Raw genomic sequence first — 19,220 nt, 5'->3', positions numbered from 1 at the left:
ACGCATAGTTTCAGAGAGCAGTTTGACTGGGGGAGTTAACCTTGACTACTAAGCTACCAAAGTATATCCTGTACACCTTTAGGAAACTAATATTTCTGACAGACTGATAAAATCACAACTGTTGAGAAGCACCAGGATGGGCCTTTAGTGGCCAAAATCCATTCACAACGAGTTTTAACTCTAGCTTGTCATTAAAAGTGATGCAGACCCTGCAGCTGAGCGAACTGAAAAGTCAGGTGAGTGCGTCTTGATGTGCACTGATACGAAGTACTGCATGTGACAGAAATTTTCCTTTAAAAATATTTGTAATAAAAAATCCCTCGGAATACTGAAAATGGAATCGGTAACATGAAGGTAGAATAGCGATGGTAACACGAGAACTGTGAGAGAGAAGTGCACCGGTGGGGTTTGGGAAATGGTCAATAAAACTGTGGGCATTGTGCATTTTTAGCAGATCAATAATACCCCCCTTTACTTTTTAAGCAGCCTTGGTCTATGTACCTTTTTCTCTTTTGAAAAAACACCACCATTTTAAAAAATAACCACAGAAAACTCAACCATTCTATTTTCATTTTAGTCATGAACTGGCAACTGAACTCTGCATGCAGACTCCGGCCATGGCCGCCTCATCTCTGTCTGTGGCCGGTCTCATAGCTGCTGGATAGGCAGGCTGGGCCATTCCAGTCTCCTGTCTGGGGTTGGAGAAGGCTCCCAGCCCCATGCTGCCGCTGTGGCCAAAGTCTAAGGCTGTGTTTGCAGGGAGGGGGCGCAGCTGGTAGGCCTGGTTCCCGGTTGAAGAGGACGACGTGGAGGATGAGGAGGCAGAGGAAGACAGCGAGGTCATGGACAGGTGGCCGCGGGCCATCTCCACTGAGTCTTGCATGGAGGCGTCGTTGGTGGGTGAGTGGTAGCGATGGGCTCGGGGTCTGGCAGGACCGTGCCGCTGTCCGTGAAACTGGTGGGAGTGGCTGTGGTGATGGTGTCTGTGGTGATGGTGGCCGTGGTGGTGGTGATGGCGATGGGAGGAAGAGCAGGCCAGGGGCTGGATAGCCTTGGACTGGTGAGGAGGCAGGTGAAAGGTGGTTTCCTGTACGGGATGGCTTTCTCCTGTCGCCACGAGCTCAGCGCCATCATTGCTAGTCCAGCCCACCGCCGCAGGGAAGTGCTGCCTGGCCTGCCACAAGACACGGCACAACATGGGATGCAAAACACATTGAGGGTCAAAAAGGTGACAAAAACTCAAAGACACAATTAATACGTCTACATGTGCACAAAAACCAGATTTTTGTGAGTAACTGGGTCATGGCAGGAAATCGGTAACATGCTGACACGTTAGCTTCCTCTGATTTATTTATTTTATTTTAATATTTATTTGACAGGGGCGATACATACAACATTGCCACAAAAAAGGGAAAATGTGATGTATATAAGACGTCTAGCTTTAGCTAATTTGCAGTCTTTGTCCCTGGTCCCTGGATTAGTGAGATTCTCTGAAGCCTTGGAAGTTTTCATAAACAAAGGCAATCGGCACTTTCATATTCCAAGGTACGACTTTGAACCATCAAGTTGCTCCAACAAATATTCCCACATCAAGTGAAAAGAGTATTAACTACAGCCACATGGATTCACTTCCCTGGAGAAAAGATGGCTGAAGCTGGATTCAGACGACAGGAGTTTTAAAATCCTAACCGATTTTGAAAATCGGGTTGCATATGGAGAAACTTCACAGATGTTTTTCTCTCTCATCTCAAACATACACAAATGACACGATGTGAAAATAATGGCGCATCACACACTTCAGGATATAATTAAGATTATGGTGCCAGAGGGAGAAATGCACCACCTCACAGGATCTCACGTGATCTCATAGTGAAGCAGATGTAAACAGAATGGAGACTGATGAGTTGTTTTAGTAATGATCTGCAGTGAGAGAAACTAAAGCAGAGGACTAAATGAAAAAAAGGTTGGGGAGACGCGGCCAACACAGGTGCTCTGTTGTTCAGCGAGAGTTAAACTGTCAGTTTTAATATCTGTCTCTTGACAGTAGTATGCTAGCTAACATTAGCCACAAGGGCTAGAATGTTTACTGTTGCTTGGCAATGGAAGCCTTCTCTCTTTATTCGATGTTGTGATGTAATCCAGATTTGAAAGCCTGAATAACAAACATGTTTGAAAATGATTGGGGCGGCCCTGGTGAGTCTGCTAGCAGCTGGGAGGTTTAGGCTCTGGATCTGTAAACTCCTCACGTTACCAGATAATCTGAGCCCAACATCAGTACCAACCAAGTTCCCAGACCAGGTTTCTCCTCAGGTTGTCCAGAGCGGTGAATCGTGGGATAAATCAACCCAAAGCCCGTCATCTGAGCCCAACTTATCACCTCTCAACAGGAAACAAAATTCCAGTATACTTTATATAAATAATATTTTGAATAGAATGTAATATTTTTTAATTTATAATTAAAAAAAAAATTCTCCTCTGTTTTGGTGAGCATGTTGGCTGTAAGCACTGACCTCTGCGCAGAGGTTGCTGCAGTCCATGGCTTGAGCAGAGCTGTGTCGGTGCTGGTGTGTTGGATCGGAGCAAGCTCGCCCACTGGTGCTGGTCCCAGATGAGCCTCCTGAACAACAACAAACCAGCAGAGCTGATCATTCCAGGCACAAACTGGACCTCACTATGAAGGAGCATGACTTATACAGCTAACTACATACTGGAAATTCAATCGACATCACAAATAAATTCCAAATCTGGCTGCAGAGAGCCCTGTGTTGCCTCATTTCAATCCTGTAACTGCCTTCTAGAAGGACTGCAGCTGTGATTTTGCCACGAAGTCACTGTTATCAAGTTTCTAAGTACCTGACATTCAAATACTCAACAAAAGCCAAAAAGATAAATTCTAAGTACATCATTCACAGACAATAATAAAGCAAGAGTTTAAAAAAAGTGGTAAAACAGGAAAAAGAAAAAAGAGAGACAGAAATAGAGCTGGGCTGATCATTTTTTATAACTGGGTCACTGACGTTCATAGTGTGTCATCGGCAAAAAAACTGTGTGTGTGTGACTGTCATAACTGCCACAGTTTTTGTGAATCATTGCCAATGCATTTATCCCCCTTGTTAAAGGGAAAAGCTCCTCTGTGAGACAGACAGGAATCACAATCTGAACTGTTGAGACATCTGATTCTCTTGCTGAGTGACAAGATGGAGCTTGTTAGAAATCCAAAGGTAGCGTAGCTGATTTGGGCCCATTTTTGATTCATACCAAATGAAACGGAGAAGCAGCTAATCCAGAAGAGCCAATCTACAGAATTTGCAAAACTTGTTTTTTTGTGGCAGGAAGCAGTAACTTGTACAGGCTGAGGCAGTGAGATGAGACGTACCTGAACTGGAGGAGGTGCTAGAAGTGGTTCCCGAAGACTGGGAGTGCTCCAGTGCAGGGCTGGTGGACACGCTGCTGCTCGTGTTGGTCCCTTCATCAGCCGTCTTCTTAAAGAAGCTGTGCTGCAGGGCGTAGTAGGGCTGGATGCGACTCTTCTGGTCATAGTCCAGCATCCGCAAGATCAGGTCCTTAAACTTTAAGTAATCAGCTACCGCATGCCCAGACTCACCTGCTCGGCGACCTCCAGGACCTCCCACCTCCACGCCCAGAATGCTGTGGAGCTTGCGGGTGCCTGGCAGCTTGTACTGGATGAGGCCAGAGAGAAGGACATGTAACTGCCAGATGACACCACAATGTTATTCTGTTTGACATGGACAGGTGTCTGACTGACATACCCGTTTACCGTCTTTGGTCTTCTTGACACTCCATGTACTGTCTGACATTTTCTCAAAGAACTTCCTTGCTTTGGGCGCCTGGTCCAGTATGTGGTTTGGGGGAACTCCTAGCACTTCTACTATTTTGTTCATTTGATCCACCTGGGAAATAAGGGAGGCAAAATGTCATTGTCATTGGAAGAGATGCACAATCAGAAAAATCTGGCTAAGTAGAAAGAAATATTCAGCTAATCACTTGTTTTAATGATACCATAAAACTTCAATTATTAGCCCAGCCTTTTATTTATTTCAATCTTTAAAAGCACCCGGCCTACACTTGGTACCTGCCTCCTTTCCAAAGACATTACCAGAGAAATAAGGATAATCAAACCACAGGTCACATCTGCGGTGTACATACATATATCACACAATATCAATATTATACTGATATTGGGATTTTGGATATCATAATACTGTGACATTATATTGGGATATATATATATATATATATATATATATAGTGATTTTCTGGTTTTAAAGTCTGCATTACAGTAAAGGGATATATCATATCCATATTACTAACAACTGATCTCCTTATGTAAATAGTTTGTGAAGCAACAATATGCATCCTTAAAATCTCATGACAATATCAATAGAGGTATTTGGTAATAATTATCGTACTTTATTTTGTCCATATCACCCAGCCCTAGTGAGAGATGGAAAAAACAGCTCCTAGTGCTCCTCAGTCCAGCTTTCTCTTGTGCTCCTCTGTATCTGTTCGCCTTCCAAACTGACACACACACCCAGACTGTGGAAGCATGTAACTGCCCACTGTCTGTAGCACAGAGCGCGACCCTATGATTGGAATAATTACATAATCTGAGCTCAAAAGGGTTCAGATTGAGAATTATAAACCCTAAAACATGCCAGTACCTTTGCCAGTGTGCTGATTCTATCTCAGAGCTTTATGAGTTTTGATTTGAATGCTTTGTGTCAGCTGGCTTCAAATGGGGCCTGGCCTTTATCTGTCAAAACGTGAAGCCATATCTGGCAAATGAATGGCACTCGGCGTTTCACTGAAGTTTTATGGCAACAAGTTGCATGAGACCCCACCCGGCAAACTTTAACCAGCATCAATGCCAAGCGAGTCACTTGCCTACCTCATTGGCTCCGCTGAAGAGAGGCTCTCCTGTGTGCATCTCCACCAGGATGCAACCAAGTGACCACATGTCAATGGCCAAGTCATAAGGCATGCCCAGCAGCACCTCTGGGGAGCGATAAAACCTACTCTGGATGTACTGGTAGATCTAATGGGAGAAATGGAGATGATGACTGTAAACCTGTGCTAAATATTAGCTGCCCTTCAAGAACCACACCAGTGATTTTGAATGTTTGACCCATTTGTGACAATTTCCCCACATTTCACTCCACAACAAACCATTCTGCAAATCATGTGGGAGTACTAAAGATTTCACAACATATGATCAGAACTGCCTGATTTTCAAATATGAATTTTTGGCTGAAACACCGACCCCAATGTTCTGTTCTTCTGCAGCTAACAAGGCTGGCACCACTGATAAACGAAAGGACTGATAATTGGCGTTGTAAAGCAAACATTCTCACGGGGACTATTTTCCCCTGGCGGAGGGAGTTTCACTCTGCTCAATTTCAAAAAGTCCTGAAAACCCAACAGTGCTACTGCTTTTAGGAAAACTCATGTGGAGGACTTTATTCCGCTGATGGAAAACTGGAGTGAAGAAAATTTGAAGTCTCTGAAAGTTCATTTTCATATCGTAGTGGGATGTATGGAAACAAACGGCTGGAGAAAAGGGAGGAGAAATGTTATCGAAGTTCTAAAATACCACTGCTCGCTTTGGGGAAAGATTAGCAGAAACAGCACATGCATTTTGTAGATATTACCCTAAACATGCCAAATCACTGGTGTGGTCCTTTAACAGACAACGACATATAACATTTATCTTTTGTGAAGCAATGGGGAGTCATTCTGCAACCTTGTGAGCCATTCAAAACACATAAGAACAAGGCCAACAAACTGCACACACACCCTCTGTCCCAGCTGACAGGAGCTGCCAAAGTCAACTATCTTGATGGCGCTCCTCTTGGGGTTGCAGAGCAGGATGTTCTCTGGCTTCAGGTCACAGTGGATGATGCTGAGTTCAGGTGTAGCCAGGAAAAGCAGCGCTGTGCACAACTGCTGGGCAAACTTGCGTGTGAGGTTCAAGGAAACACCGCGGAAGTTGGTGTTGCGCAGCAAATCGTACAGGTTGTAGGAGAGCATCTCGAACACCAAGCACAGGTGATTACGGAACATGAAGTGCCGCTTGAGGTGGACTGGGAAAGAGAGGAAAAAGTACAGCAAGTTAGAAACTTGTCTCTGCATGGGACAGTTTGATTAGTGATGCCGCATTTAGAGAATAAAAAAAACAATAGGATGCTCACCCAAAGATTCTCTGCAAAACTAAATTCTCAACTACATTGTGTGCACTAATGTTTCATGTATAGTGCTTTCTCCGGGGTCTTTATCTTTCTATATTTCATGGATTTTTAACACATTTACAAACTGCAAAAGCTAACTATTTAGCCTTTACATTGGTAGGGTCTCTTTGTCTGTTTCAGTAAAATTACTGGACAGGGTTTTTTTAAGTGACAGGTTGCAAAAAATTTTGATTTATTGGGCACAAACCAGACAATTAGGTAATTATCACATAGAGAGAAATGCCATGGATCATGCTATTATCAATACATATGGAGTTATGGGTAACAATACAGACTAACATCTAAGGCAGGGCCACTCAACTTCAGACGGCTCAGGGGCCACTCAGCAAAATTCAGCTGTGTCCAAGGGCCGCAAGCTAAAAATGTCTGTGCTATTTTGGACGTTTAAACAATAATTTTGTCACAGGCCACATGACTCATCTAAAAATGAATGAAACCTACAGAAAACAGCTCCATTTCCATCCAAGGCCAAACCTCACTGAATAAATAAATATGTTTTGCCATTCTGCCAAAATCCGCCAGATTTTTTTCTGACTCCACTATTCTCTCCCATTGGACACGCTGAGGTGTCGTCACAGGGCGCTGCGCTCAGGTTAAAACATTTTCAACTTGGGTGCAGCGTGCACGGACGCCAGCGCTGCGCTCAGCTCAGCGCAGACCGGTGCAAAATGTGAACAGTGATATGTGATACTTCTATCTTCATTTTCGGTTTGGAATTGGCCATGATTGAGTCTTTTCATTGCACTGAAACATCAAACACCAAAGCCCTGGTTATACTTTGTCGTACAACGAATACGCAACGCACGGCGAACATAGCTGATGTACAGGCCCACAGGAGGCGGTGTGTCGGAAAGCGCTGTGTCAGCAGGCGGACGGCGGGCACACCGCCACCTGACACACCGCCACCCGACACAGCGCCTCCTGCTTCCCGATGCACCGCCACCCAACACACTGCGACTGGTGTGGGCGTGTCCATCAGCTGGAAGGTGAGGCACGCCCACTTCTTGTCAGTAGGTCAAAATAGGTTCATGGCATCAGCGCAATAGCCTATGCATTATCGCCCTCTTGTGGTTAGTGATAAAAATGAATTGTCCACAGACTGAAAATCAATAATTAGGTAGAATAATAATATTTTTATTATATGACAGTGGCGGGCCGCATAAAAATGACGCACGGGCCACATGTGGCCCCCGAGCCGCGGGTTGAGTAGCCCTGACCTAAGGGTATTTGGAGACTTGATCTCAAACATACATTACCAAGCTAGCAACTGCACTCAGCAGCATGTAGTTAAAGGGATATGTACAGTAAGTGATATAATTTTGAATTTTAATAAAATGTATTATTTTACTTCAGACATTTCAAACACATCAGAAATGCTTTTCTGTCTAACTGCTGCTTTGACTTCCAGCAATGAAATGCCACCCTCTGTGCTTTCACTTGTACTTACAGCTGGGCATTTCTAATAAAGGTTGACTGAAGCCATACATTAATGTCCCTCTGAAGACACCATACATAATGGGATTTGTAATGGAATGTTTGATCGTTCGATCAACAGCTAAATTTAACTGCATAACTTTATAACCCATTTTTTAAATAACTGAAGTACGATTGTTACAATGCCAGAGAAAACCCTTCATTAGGCCTCATTGGAAATTCATATGTGCTGTATCATAAAGCACACAAAGCAAAGCACATTTTATGTAGGGGCGGTGTACCAAAACTGAAAACGGTGGTTCTGCAGTGCTGGTTTGGTGCACTGTATGCATGTGGTCGACTGTGGGGTTTTTTTTTTTTCACCATGGTTCTGACTTGTGACTTTTTCTTTTTCCTAGCATGATGGGAAATTACTTTGATCATCTTAAAATTAAAAGAAAAAAAAATGGAATTCTGAATCAGTCAGTATTATACAAACTGTGAAGAGGTTGAACTGTTACACCCCCAACTGTATGACTGCATTATAATATTGGAACGCTGTATTAAACACATTGATTATCATGGAAAAAGCTGGTTCACAGTCACACCTCACCTATGTAGTACTTCATGTCCATGTCATGCTTGTTCATGAGCTCCAGCAGTCGGACTTCAATCTGAGCTTGATTAAAAAAAGCCTTCTTGTTCTTGATGATCTTAATTGCCACCCACTCCTGTTCCGCTCGGTCATATGCTTTAACAACCTGTGCAAGAAACAGAGGCCAAAGGCAGATTATCAGATGCAACGTGGCAAACAGCTGCTGAAAGGGTTTTCCCCGTTTTCTGCCGGTGAATATCAGGCTTTGCAAATATCAGCTGCATTAGGAACGATTTTTTAATGCAGAAACTCAAGATGATAATCAGCCTCAACCTGCAATTAAGACTGCAACAGAAAAGAGGTTCCCATCCAGCTCCTGTGAGATTTAAGTCAGAATTCTGACGTTTTCCTCAGAATTCTGAGGTTAATCTCTAATCCGCCTCCACATTCTTAATGAGGAGCAGCTTCCATGCTAACTGTAGAGACAGTAAGGGAGCAAAATGGTGCGCTCACTGGCTCTGCCTGTCAGCAGCAGAAACAGGTCTTTAATACTGGAGCCAGCTGTTCCCAACGATCTTTCAGAACATGTCTTTCTTGGGTTATCGGCCCTGGAGAGCGCTCTTATCGGATCGGTCACTAGAATTTGACTGCCAACACACAGCAGTTCCCTCGATTGAAAAACCTGAGGTGAGGAGTCCCACACGATCACAAAGCTGTGCATCCTTTTCTTATCTAAGTTCATGACTGGCTTTCGCAGTGTTGGTATACTTTAGAGAGCAGATCGAGCCACATATGTTTGTCTGAACCTGACCCAAGACGGGAGCATAGTAACTGAGCCCGATCCGAACTCGACAGGCATTGGTTTTTGTGTCCAAACCCGAAGTGAGCCCCAAATTTTGCTTGTCCTCCATCCCTTAGTTACATTTACTGCCTGCATAAGCTGACCTGAACTCGACCTGAACCCAAACTTAATGTCTAAATTTTTGTCTGAACCCGGCCCAACCCGTCAGGTCTAGACAGGCTTGGGTCGGGCATCCACACTCTGCTGTACTCATGAATTTTGTTTCTTAGCCTCTAACATATGCGTCATTTCACTTCACTTGCCTTTCAGCAGGGAAGTCTTATAACATCGCACTGAAAGATCATAACCTGCATCTAAGAGAAAGTCTGATTCGGACAGCTTATTGGTTGTTGCTCTGTACAGGACTGCATGTGGTTCATCTGTACAGGTTGGTATCAGCAAAGGGAAACCACTGGCACAAAAAACAAAGCAGCTAGAAATACAGAAATAAAGTATTCACCATTACCTAGTGACTTTAACGCAAACTAAAATTTGCAGTTAAAATATTATCTAGGTCATTTACAGGACCATACGAGTGACTTTTAATGTTTGTTTAACACAATTTATCCACATTTTACATCACAATAAACCGTTTTGCAAATCGTGTGGGGGTACAGGAGATTTCACAACATATAATAAAAATCCCTCGATTTTCAAATATGAATTTTTGGGTCAAATGCTGTTCTTGTCTTATCAGAGTAAAGTAATGTAAAGTATGCACATTTTGCAGATATTGTGTTAAACATGCAAAATCACTGGTGTGGTCCTTTAAGTTGTACAAGAAATGAAAGTGAGGAGGGTAGGTAGCACACATGAGACCAGTGTTTCCATGACGGTGAGTTAACCCACCTGCCCAAAAGAGCCTTTTCCAATTAGGGAGTCAATCTCATAGCGGTCCATCCATTTCTCTCCATTCTTCACAATGTAGTCATAGTTGTCATCATCATAACCGTCGTTGTAGAGCTTCCTGTCCTTTTTGTGACTGGAGTCTTCGTCTTGGCCCTGCTGGTGCCTCCGCTTCTTTTTTGCATAGTATACCTGGGTATCAAAGGTTTGCAATTTTTTTTTAATCTACGTAGTAAAAGAGGTGAAAGGTGATGAGAGGCTGCAGGCAACTCCAGCCTAGTGACACAGAGCCTGCCAGGCTCCTGGACATGCTCTCTCCATTTTTATAAGGCAGAAGTCTAATTTTTTATTATTACAGGGATCTTTAATATGCACGCTGAGGTGGCGGACATGATCAACATTTAGAGCCTGCATGTCTTGACACTTATATTGTGTTGGTACAGGTATGCACTTGAGCGCTTTATAGTCCTATATTTTTATTATTTTTAATTGAATTCCATCAAAATCCACAAGCATCTACATTTTTTAATTTCCTGTCTACTTGCTTGTGTCTGCTAACTAATTCATGTGCTCGGCTCCAGTGGGAAAATTAGATCAGTGAAGTATTTCAGGCAGTGCTTGAAATAGCTGAAGCAGTATTTACAGGAGCTGAAGCAGTAGTTGAAGCATCGGGGGCAGTACTGGCAGTACTTGAAGCAGTAGCCTTGGTGAAGTAGTTTAAGCTATCTAAGTCAACCACAGTGTGCCAACTTAGATGTTTTCAGGGAAACAAACTTTCTGGTGTTTAATTAGCTATTGTTACTGTAGCTGAAAAGCTTGGGGGGGAGGACAAAAAGCACAAAAACCAAAGACAACTGAATAAAATTAAACAAAATCCAGCAGCGATCTGCAGACAGTATACATGTGCTTTGTGTCTTCACTCACAGTGAGGAACCACATGTTTTAGCACGTGTGTGTGTGGCTGTGATGTTACTGTGTGTGTCGCTGTGTGCACGACGTGAAGCACATGCATGGCACAGAATCGGTTATCTGAGACGAACTGGCTGGCCATCGCTCATGGCTCATCAAGCTGAAACCTGGGTGGAGAGGCAGTGCTGACACCGGTATGAAACTGCACACCGAGCCTTCAACGGTACGACTTACCACCTTAACAAGCCTCATTTGTGCTTGATGACAAATCAAAGATGTGCTCTGCTGGCACATTTGGCCTACCTGCCTCACAGGGTAGGGTTTTTAATCGTACCTCATTGATGTGTTTGTAGGTTTTGATCAGGTCGACGGAGAGTTTCCTCAAAGGAGCAGAGGACGGGTCACGAAAGCACTGCGGCATGCGCCTCTGTAACATGACAACATCAGGGGTCACCTTAAAAACACAACGGACAAACAAACACACAAAACAATACATTACTACCTCAGATCAAATTCACTCAGTCAACCAGGTTATTTAGTGCAAATATTTCTCTCTCTGTTGAGGAAGTGATATTTCATTATTCTCTGTAAATTCCACATGTAATTTCAATATATAGTGTTGTGATCATCACATAGCCTCTTCCAAACTGTTCTTCCATTACTGTTGCTAACAGGCATTTTAGCAATAGTCCCCATTGTATTGTGCTGCTGGGAAACAATGACGAAATTAGTGACAGACTGGAAAGCTCACATCACACAGAGACTATCCGATTGGAGAGGTTACACTAAAAGTTTGTGAAGAAATAGCTTTTTTGCAGTTTAGATTAACTTTTCCTTAAAGGATACGTTTGTTTGTTTGTTCTCCTGTCAGGTGATATCAGTTACTACAAGTGCAGTGGCTATTACCTACATTTGTCAAGGACATAATGATTGTGAAATAACCTATATTATTAATTAGTGTTATTATGACCTGCTGTGTTTACCACCTGTGTTGGCGGTTTGTGACATCAGGTGTGACAAATTAGGTCCTATAGCCCACAAAAACGTCTCATTTATCCTTCTTGTGATTATAAATTTGATGTTGACTTTTATGCTTTTCCTTGGTTACCAGGTGAGTCAACAGGACATGAACATGGCAACAGCGTCTCAAGGTGCTGGGCAGCGCTCACTTCCTGCTGCTGAAGGACAACTTCACCTTTTTTTTGCACTCTTAGGTAGGGCTGGGAGCACTTCTCGATAACTCATTAACAGGTGGATTATTTATGCATAAGAAATTTTGATTTATTAGTATTTTCACTAATAATTTCTATGGATGAATAAATGTGAACGTTGATTGGGTTTCCAAATGCTCCTTTCCTGGTTCTCCCTAGTAACTGTTGATGCATTTTGCAGTGACTGGCTGCTGAGTGGGCCTCAACTATGCACAGCCTGTCAAAAAGAGAAAGAGGGAGAGAAAAAAACTTGCTGGAGCTGGGCGTCAAAAGTGGCTGTGAATGTGTGGCTGCATTTTGAAAAGCATGACAGCATGAAAAATGTAATTGGGAACTAATGTTTTTGTTAAAGTCAACTATCATCACCAGGTAACATCACCAACCTGCTGACCGTGTGAGAGGAGGCACCCTTCATGTTTACACAGGCCACCACGCAGCAACAGGTGCCAAGCTAATGGAAGTCACAACTCAGATTGTGGTGGTTGTAGTGGATGGATGGTCTGTTAATGTTGCTGAGAGAGGGCCATTTTATTTCACTCGGATCAGAAACACTTTTATTAACTTCCTTATTTACTGTGTGACTGCTGAGCAGGTGATCACAGAGAGCTGCCATGATGTTTTGGACAGCTAAGTTTCCGCTCAATCGCCCAATAAATCAGCAGCTGATAGATTATCCTCCAATATATTGTGCATGCCGAAATACAAAGATTTGGGATCCGTATAGATTTTCTTTTTAACGCTCCTGGGGCCACAATTACCGACCTTTTTCTAAGATTCTTTTTTGTCATTTCTGCTTTATTTGACAGTCACAGTGGAGAGAGACAGGACAGGCAGGGCAGGGGGGGGGGTGACATGCAACAGGGGGCCTGAGGTCAGATTCGATCCCAGGACGTTGCAACCAGGAACCAGCCCCAACAAGCAGCACACGCTCCCAGCCAGTGAGCCACCGGGACGCCCCACTGACCAATTTTTCAAATACTAGGTATGAATATGGGTTGTGTTTGCACCACAACACCTATCTTTTCCTGTGCAATGGCAACAGTTTCGACTTAATGGTGTAATTTTATGCTGAAAACTATACCCCTTCAGGCACACTGCTTGTGAATGCCTTAAGGTTTTTTTTTTTTTTTTACATATCCCCTCCACGTTCCTTCCATATTGGGTAGGCACCTTGCCAATGGTAAAGTCATGTGGTTAAGTTCCCCTAAACTCATCCAGGGGACACGCCCATGCGGTCCAGAGCAACTGAGCATTCTAGTTGGTTAACATTATTGGCCCTGAAATTCCTCAGTCACTCTGACAGCAACCTGCTCATTTACCAGCCTGGATGCAGTACAAACCAACATGAGCACGCAAATAAAGTAAAACAAAGTTACAGAGGATAAAAAAATATATGGCTGAAAACACAATGGAAAAGAGAGGTCGTTTACCTTCGTAGTCATGGAGATAATTATCAAAACCAGTTTGAAGCCCCTGACAGGCCTCATCCTCTCACAGTGACTGAGTGACAGCTCCCAAAACAACAATGACTTTTGTGGAAAAATCCAATAAGTAGTGTAGAGAGGGAGAGCGTTTTCAAGACAGGTCACCATTCTCATTCAGAAACACAGCCGGTGCTGGCTGGTTACCCATCTATGGAAACGTCTGTTATGTAGGATCCACAAGTGTGAATAGAGTCTCTTGCCCTCTGAGGATCACAGTTAAAGCAGATTAACAAAAGATTTGACTTGACATGAGGGGGGCCCGATTTCCATTTTTATATAAATACATAAAAAAATTCTCCTTCCTGCAGTGTAATTACTTGTGGACAGAGAAGCAGTTTAACTAAAATCATCAAATTAGAAAATTTTCTAATGCAGCAAACTTTTTGGAGGTACATATGTTATCTGCAGCGGTTGTCATGAATGCTGGTCCTTGGGGCACAGAGCCCTGCTGCCTTTCATTCTAGCCATTCCCCTCTGGACAAATTTGCAAGTGAAACATCAGATGCATGCGATTAAAGGTAGCAGTGATTTTTGATTGTCTGGCCCATTTACTACAATTTACCCACATTTTATATTGCAACAGAGCACACTGCAGATCATTCAGGGGTAGATTTCGCAACAAAATCCCTTGACTGTCAAATTAGAATTTTTGGTTAAAAGAGTCAACCTAAAACGTTCTGTGGAAAGCAAATGTTTTCCCATGAACTATTTTCCAGCTGAGAGACCGTTTCATTCCCTCCAATGTTAAAAGTCATCAAAACACAACAGTGGTGCTCAAGAAAACTAATGTGGAGGACTTGATTCTGGTGATGGAGTACTGGAGTGAAGAAAGTCTAAAGCAGGGTGTCAAACTCGTGCCATGGAGGGCCAAGAGGCTGCAGGTTTTCATTCCAACCAACAACTCCACCAGGTGATTTCACTGATCACCCTACCTCGAAACAGAGAGGCGGGACTAATCAGTGAAATCACCTGGTGGAGTTGTTGGTTGGAATGAAAACCTGCAGCCTCTTGGCCCTCCATGGCACGAGTTTGACATCCCTGGTCTAAAGTCTCAAAGTTCATTTTCATATCGTAGTGGAATGAATGGAAACCAACGGCTGGAGAAAAGGGAGGTAAATGCAATCACAGTTTGCTTTGGGGAAAGATGAGCAGAAACCAGAGGTATAGAGAGTTTATAGATATTATACTAAACGTGCCAAATTATTGGGATGGCCCTTTAACGACCTGGACCTATAGAAAAACACTACTCTAGGCCCCAAGAACCAGGATTAAAGACCACTTATGTACATTACTCACTAAAGGCTGTTTTAATAAGTTCATATTTATTTTATTTTTATCTCAGTAAATGAATATTTCCCCAGTGGTAGTCTACAGATAGCAGAGAGGAGTGGCATCGGCCGAGGTCCCACAGGCTCTCCATCAATGAGCTGTTTGACTGGAGGGTGACACTGGGACTCATTTTGCATCACTCTGCCTCTAAAATCACAAAGATTATAGGCATGTTCACTGCAAATATTAGCCAGGTGGCTAACAGTGCCTCGCTGAGGAGCATCTGCTCTTGAAACCAAGAGGAGCCGTGCTGGAGACAAAATGAGGGATGGCGTTTAGCTTGCTGGCTGTTTGTCTTTATAAAGCGGACTTAGCCTACATTACCACCCCATGAATATGAATGAATATGGCCTTAAGTGAAAAAGTTGCTGCTGCTGCTCAGACAACTAGCGCCAGCCAGGTAACCTGAGCGTGGCGTTAGCGCTGGTAACCAGGGGCTAACTACCTGGCAGGCTAATGTTAATATTGTCGTATCATAACCTAGCTGTCGAGTCACCTCCGCTGCGTCAATGTCTGCACAAAAAGCACCACAGACCGGAAATCAGAGAAATGTCCCCTTCAATGTAAAAGCACACAATTTGCCCAGGAGATAGTGTCGGCGTTAATTAGCCGGGCGCACATATGGACGTGGGCTTGGTTTATGTTGTCAGCTGGCAGGAAAACCATATCAACACAGTTTTCCTCAAATGTATTCCGCTTTTTTTTTTTTTCCACAATATATATATATATATTTTATTTAACTTTTAACAAGTGAAATACAGCCTCTTACATTTTGTATTATATAGTATCATCTATACAAGCTGCATCACATTTCCAAAAAACAAACAAACACATAAAAGCAAAATAAATAAGTAAATAAAAAATAAATAAAAAATAAAAAATAAAAAAACACACACATATATATAACATCCACAAAAACATACATTAATGCTCCTCTGTTTCAACCAGGTAATCTATTCATAATAAAGTATATTATTTATGATAGATACAAAATATCACAATCCTTTAAAGAAAAATAATATACACAGAAGATGAGAAAAAAAAAATAATCCACAAGTCTGGAAACTACATGGTCTACCCATATCAATCACTTACTTGATCAAGTGTTAAGTCTAACCCTTCACATAATTAATGAAGGGCCTCCATACATTCTCAAATACATACTTTTTAGCTTTTAATATATAAGTTATTCTTTCGAGTGGAAGGTTTATCAACATTTGTCTTATCCATTAAGTAGTATTTGGTCTATGAGTCTTTTTCCACAGCAATGCAATACATTTTTTGGCATTAAGCAAGCCGAGGTCTATGAACGTTCGTTCATACTTGTTGAAATTATGTTTCTTTGGATATAGGATATATTGAAAGGAAGAGTTCATTTGCAAAAACAGATATCTCCATTTGGATTTATTAAACCTTTTCAAACTTTTTTGAATGTTATTAAAATTTACTTTATATTTATTTCTATTTTTTATATGTTTATTTAGCCTGGCATAATGTTTATTATCCTATTGGTCAGACCAGAGATGTGATAACATTAAATGGCTGAAGATGGCAGTTGAGCAGAGGTTAAAGGATCAGTTTGTGCAGAAATGGCGTTATGAACTACAGAATATGTCCTCATGTGATTTATATTGTGAATTTAAAGAAGTTTTTAAGTTTGAAAAATATTTACTCTGTGAAAATAAGAAGTATAGTCAGGCCATCTGTAATCTCCGAACTTCTAATAATAGACTTCCTAAAATAATAGGTAGATATAAGGGTCTGGAAAGGAATGAAAGGTTTTGTAACCTGTGTAATGACGGCCACCTGGGAGATGAATATCATGTTTTGTTTGAATGTAAAAATTTAATTTTGTCCGAGACCAGAAATAAGTACTTGCCTAAATATTTTTTAAATCGCCCATCTATGTTTAAATGTATAGCTTTGTTGAGGACTGATAATTTACAAACAATATGTAAATTGGGTGCTTTCTTGAATAAGGTTTTGCCACTCTTTAAATGATCAAGTGCAGGCTTGTTTTTTCTTTTTACTTCGACCTGTGATGACTCATTATGACTGTTCATCATTTATTTTGTATTGTTTGTACTCCATACCACAATTGTGGTGAAGAGTTAATAAATATGACTATGACTATGACTATGACTAAATCATGCTTTCTGTGTGTGTGTGTATATATGTGTGTGTGTACTCCAAGCAGTATCAGTGAAAAAAGTGTATTCTTTTAAGGATGGCTTTTATCTGTTTTTGCAAATGAACTCTTCAAATGTATTCCGCTTTTTTTTATTTTGTGACATGTCATTAGTCAGTGAGGGTGTTATTTTGGAAAGCTGTTACCGGCTGTGCCAGTTTGATATGTCGGCCGCATTGACAGCCCTGGTTAGCCACCTGAGGGCTGCTGACGTTCATTTCCAGCACAATGTTTAGGTTAATGATGAGCTAGCGTTATCTAACGTCAGCTATGTCCAAGTCCCCACTAAAAACAGGAATGACACACATGTCACCGCGGCGCTGTGTGCTGGATAAGGTTAGACAGGGGTAACGTTAACACACACGGCCAGCGTCAGGGGTTAGCTAACACCGCTGGAGCCTTATCATCCCAATCTGGTGTCAGGCTGGATTATGAGCTCCTGTTTAGCCTGTGACACTGATGACAAACATGAGATGCTAAGATGCTGAGATGCAGTGTTGACCCACACGGCTCTGTTAGCCGGTGCTAACCCCCAGCAGCTAGTCATGACACGGCTAACACGCTAGCTGTCGTTAGTCCAAACGAGGCAGCTAATGCTCATTTGGCTAGCTAACGTCACCTAGCTGTCCCTCATAACGCTCCGCACTGTTCAATGAACTTACCTTTGCCTTCCTGGGGGCCCGTCATTTGATCTATTGAATAAAAATGTTCTCATAAATCCACCGCGGTGCCTTTGGGCGATTTAGAAAATCCGACCAAGTCTCCTCCATAGGGCCGCTGTGATTCCCCAAACAGCTCCGGCTAACGTTCTCCAGCTAGCTAGCAACCAGCGCCTCTCCTACAGCACATCCAACCCTCTGAGGAGATCACACGGCTGATAAATCCATCCCAGCGACACACTGAACATTTCCGAGACGCGATTTTTTGCACATGTGAAATCGGGAAGCCGCGGATGAATTAATTTCATTTTGAAATGGCTCAAAATGGCGCGCCTTGCAAACATACGCACCAAAGCTGTGAGCCACAGACAGACACAAAGTCAGTCTGCTAACTTCCAGCTCCGACTGCACTGGTCAAACACATCTGCTGCTGCTGCCTGAGCCCTGTCTGCTGGAGCCCTCATTACAGCTGCTGCCACACACACGCACGCCCGCTCAGCTCCACCAGGAAGCCTGCTGCTCCTGCAAACTGAATTAATGTCATATCTCTGATTTCCCTTATAGATCAGCACCGACCCCGTGGTAAAAAAAAAAATGAATCAGATCCCAAAGAAAGCCAGCCGGTCCAGTCAGAGCCGGAGAGCAGCACCACAGGGCTGACCACTGGATCCTGCAGGCGACACTACGGCTGAGAACATCCTCATTTGATAACATGATATTTTTATGTTTCTTAAAAGGAGAATTTGTGTTTTTATCAAGGGCACTTCTGCAGGACAGATGCTTGGGAGCAAAGTGTGTTGGTGGTCTGTCTCATCCATGAAGAGCCCAATGGACCAGGCAAACCAGTGAGCCATGCTGAGTTTTCCAGTCTAACCAAATGGAAACGGTACAGCGCTCAGCATCAACGAGTTACATCCACTGTGGAAGTTAAAACTTTATCAATATCTCAGTGAATATGAATGTAAAAGTGTTGTCACCTGACATCATTAGGAGAAGAAAATAATACAGTTTATTCAAAGGAGTGTTAGCTCCCGATTCTTTTGTTGAAAGCCCAAGAACAGACCGGAGTCAGTCTTCAATTTTCTGATGCAATATTTATTATGGTCACATATAAAGCAAGGCAGCGCTGGTCTCAGTGTGACAGAGCTCCCGCAGGATCTCAGTCAGAAAGAGCCCCGATATCAGGAAATGATGCACATTTATGTTCTTGGGCTTGGGCCTGCCCCGTACAGAGGTTGGACTTAAATGCAACCGAGAATAATTGGCCAGTTACCCGACATGGACAGGCCAACCACTGTCCATGCCTTGTTGCTGGAATTTGCTATGCTATGTGTGTGAATGTTGACTGGGTGTGTATCTAATGCAACAGACCTAACTAACAAGATAGAGAAAGTACATCTGGCTCCTGCTGTGTCTATCCTCTGCTTAGCAGCCAAGCTGCCCTGAACTATGTAGTACATTGGATAATGCAAGAAACAT

General features: G+C 42.7%; 1 protein-coding gene across 1 annotated transcript; it reads right to left on the bottom strand.

Annotated features, from left to right (window-relative positions):
- Positions 1-577: 577 nt before the first annotated feature.
- dyrk1aa (dual-specificity tyrosine-(Y)-phosphorylation regulated kinase 1A, a) lies at positions 578-17,765 on the bottom strand (the record flags this gene model as incomplete). Its single annotated transcript, XM_030068137.1, has 10 exons — positions 578-1,174; positions 2,511-2,617; positions 3,377-3,680; positions 3,771-3,911; positions 4,910-5,056; positions 5,815-6,101; positions 8,293-8,440; positions 9,965-10,153; positions 11,205-11,324; positions 17,745-17,765. Coding segments are annotated over 10 exons (2,061 nt in total), but the record flags the coding sequence as incomplete, so codon positions are not given.
- Between the last annotated feature and the right edge of the window lie 1,455 nt (positions 17,766-19,220).

The sequence above is a fragment of the Myripristis murdjan genome, chromosome 14 (genome assembly GCF_902150065.1).
Source record: "Myripristis murdjan chromosome 14, fMyrMur1.1, whole genome shotgun sequence".
Lineage (NCBI taxonomy): Eukaryota > Metazoa > Chordata > Actinopteri > Holocentriformes > Holocentridae > Myripristis > Myripristis murdjan.
This window is presented reverse-complemented; position numbering and strand designations above follow the sequence as displayed.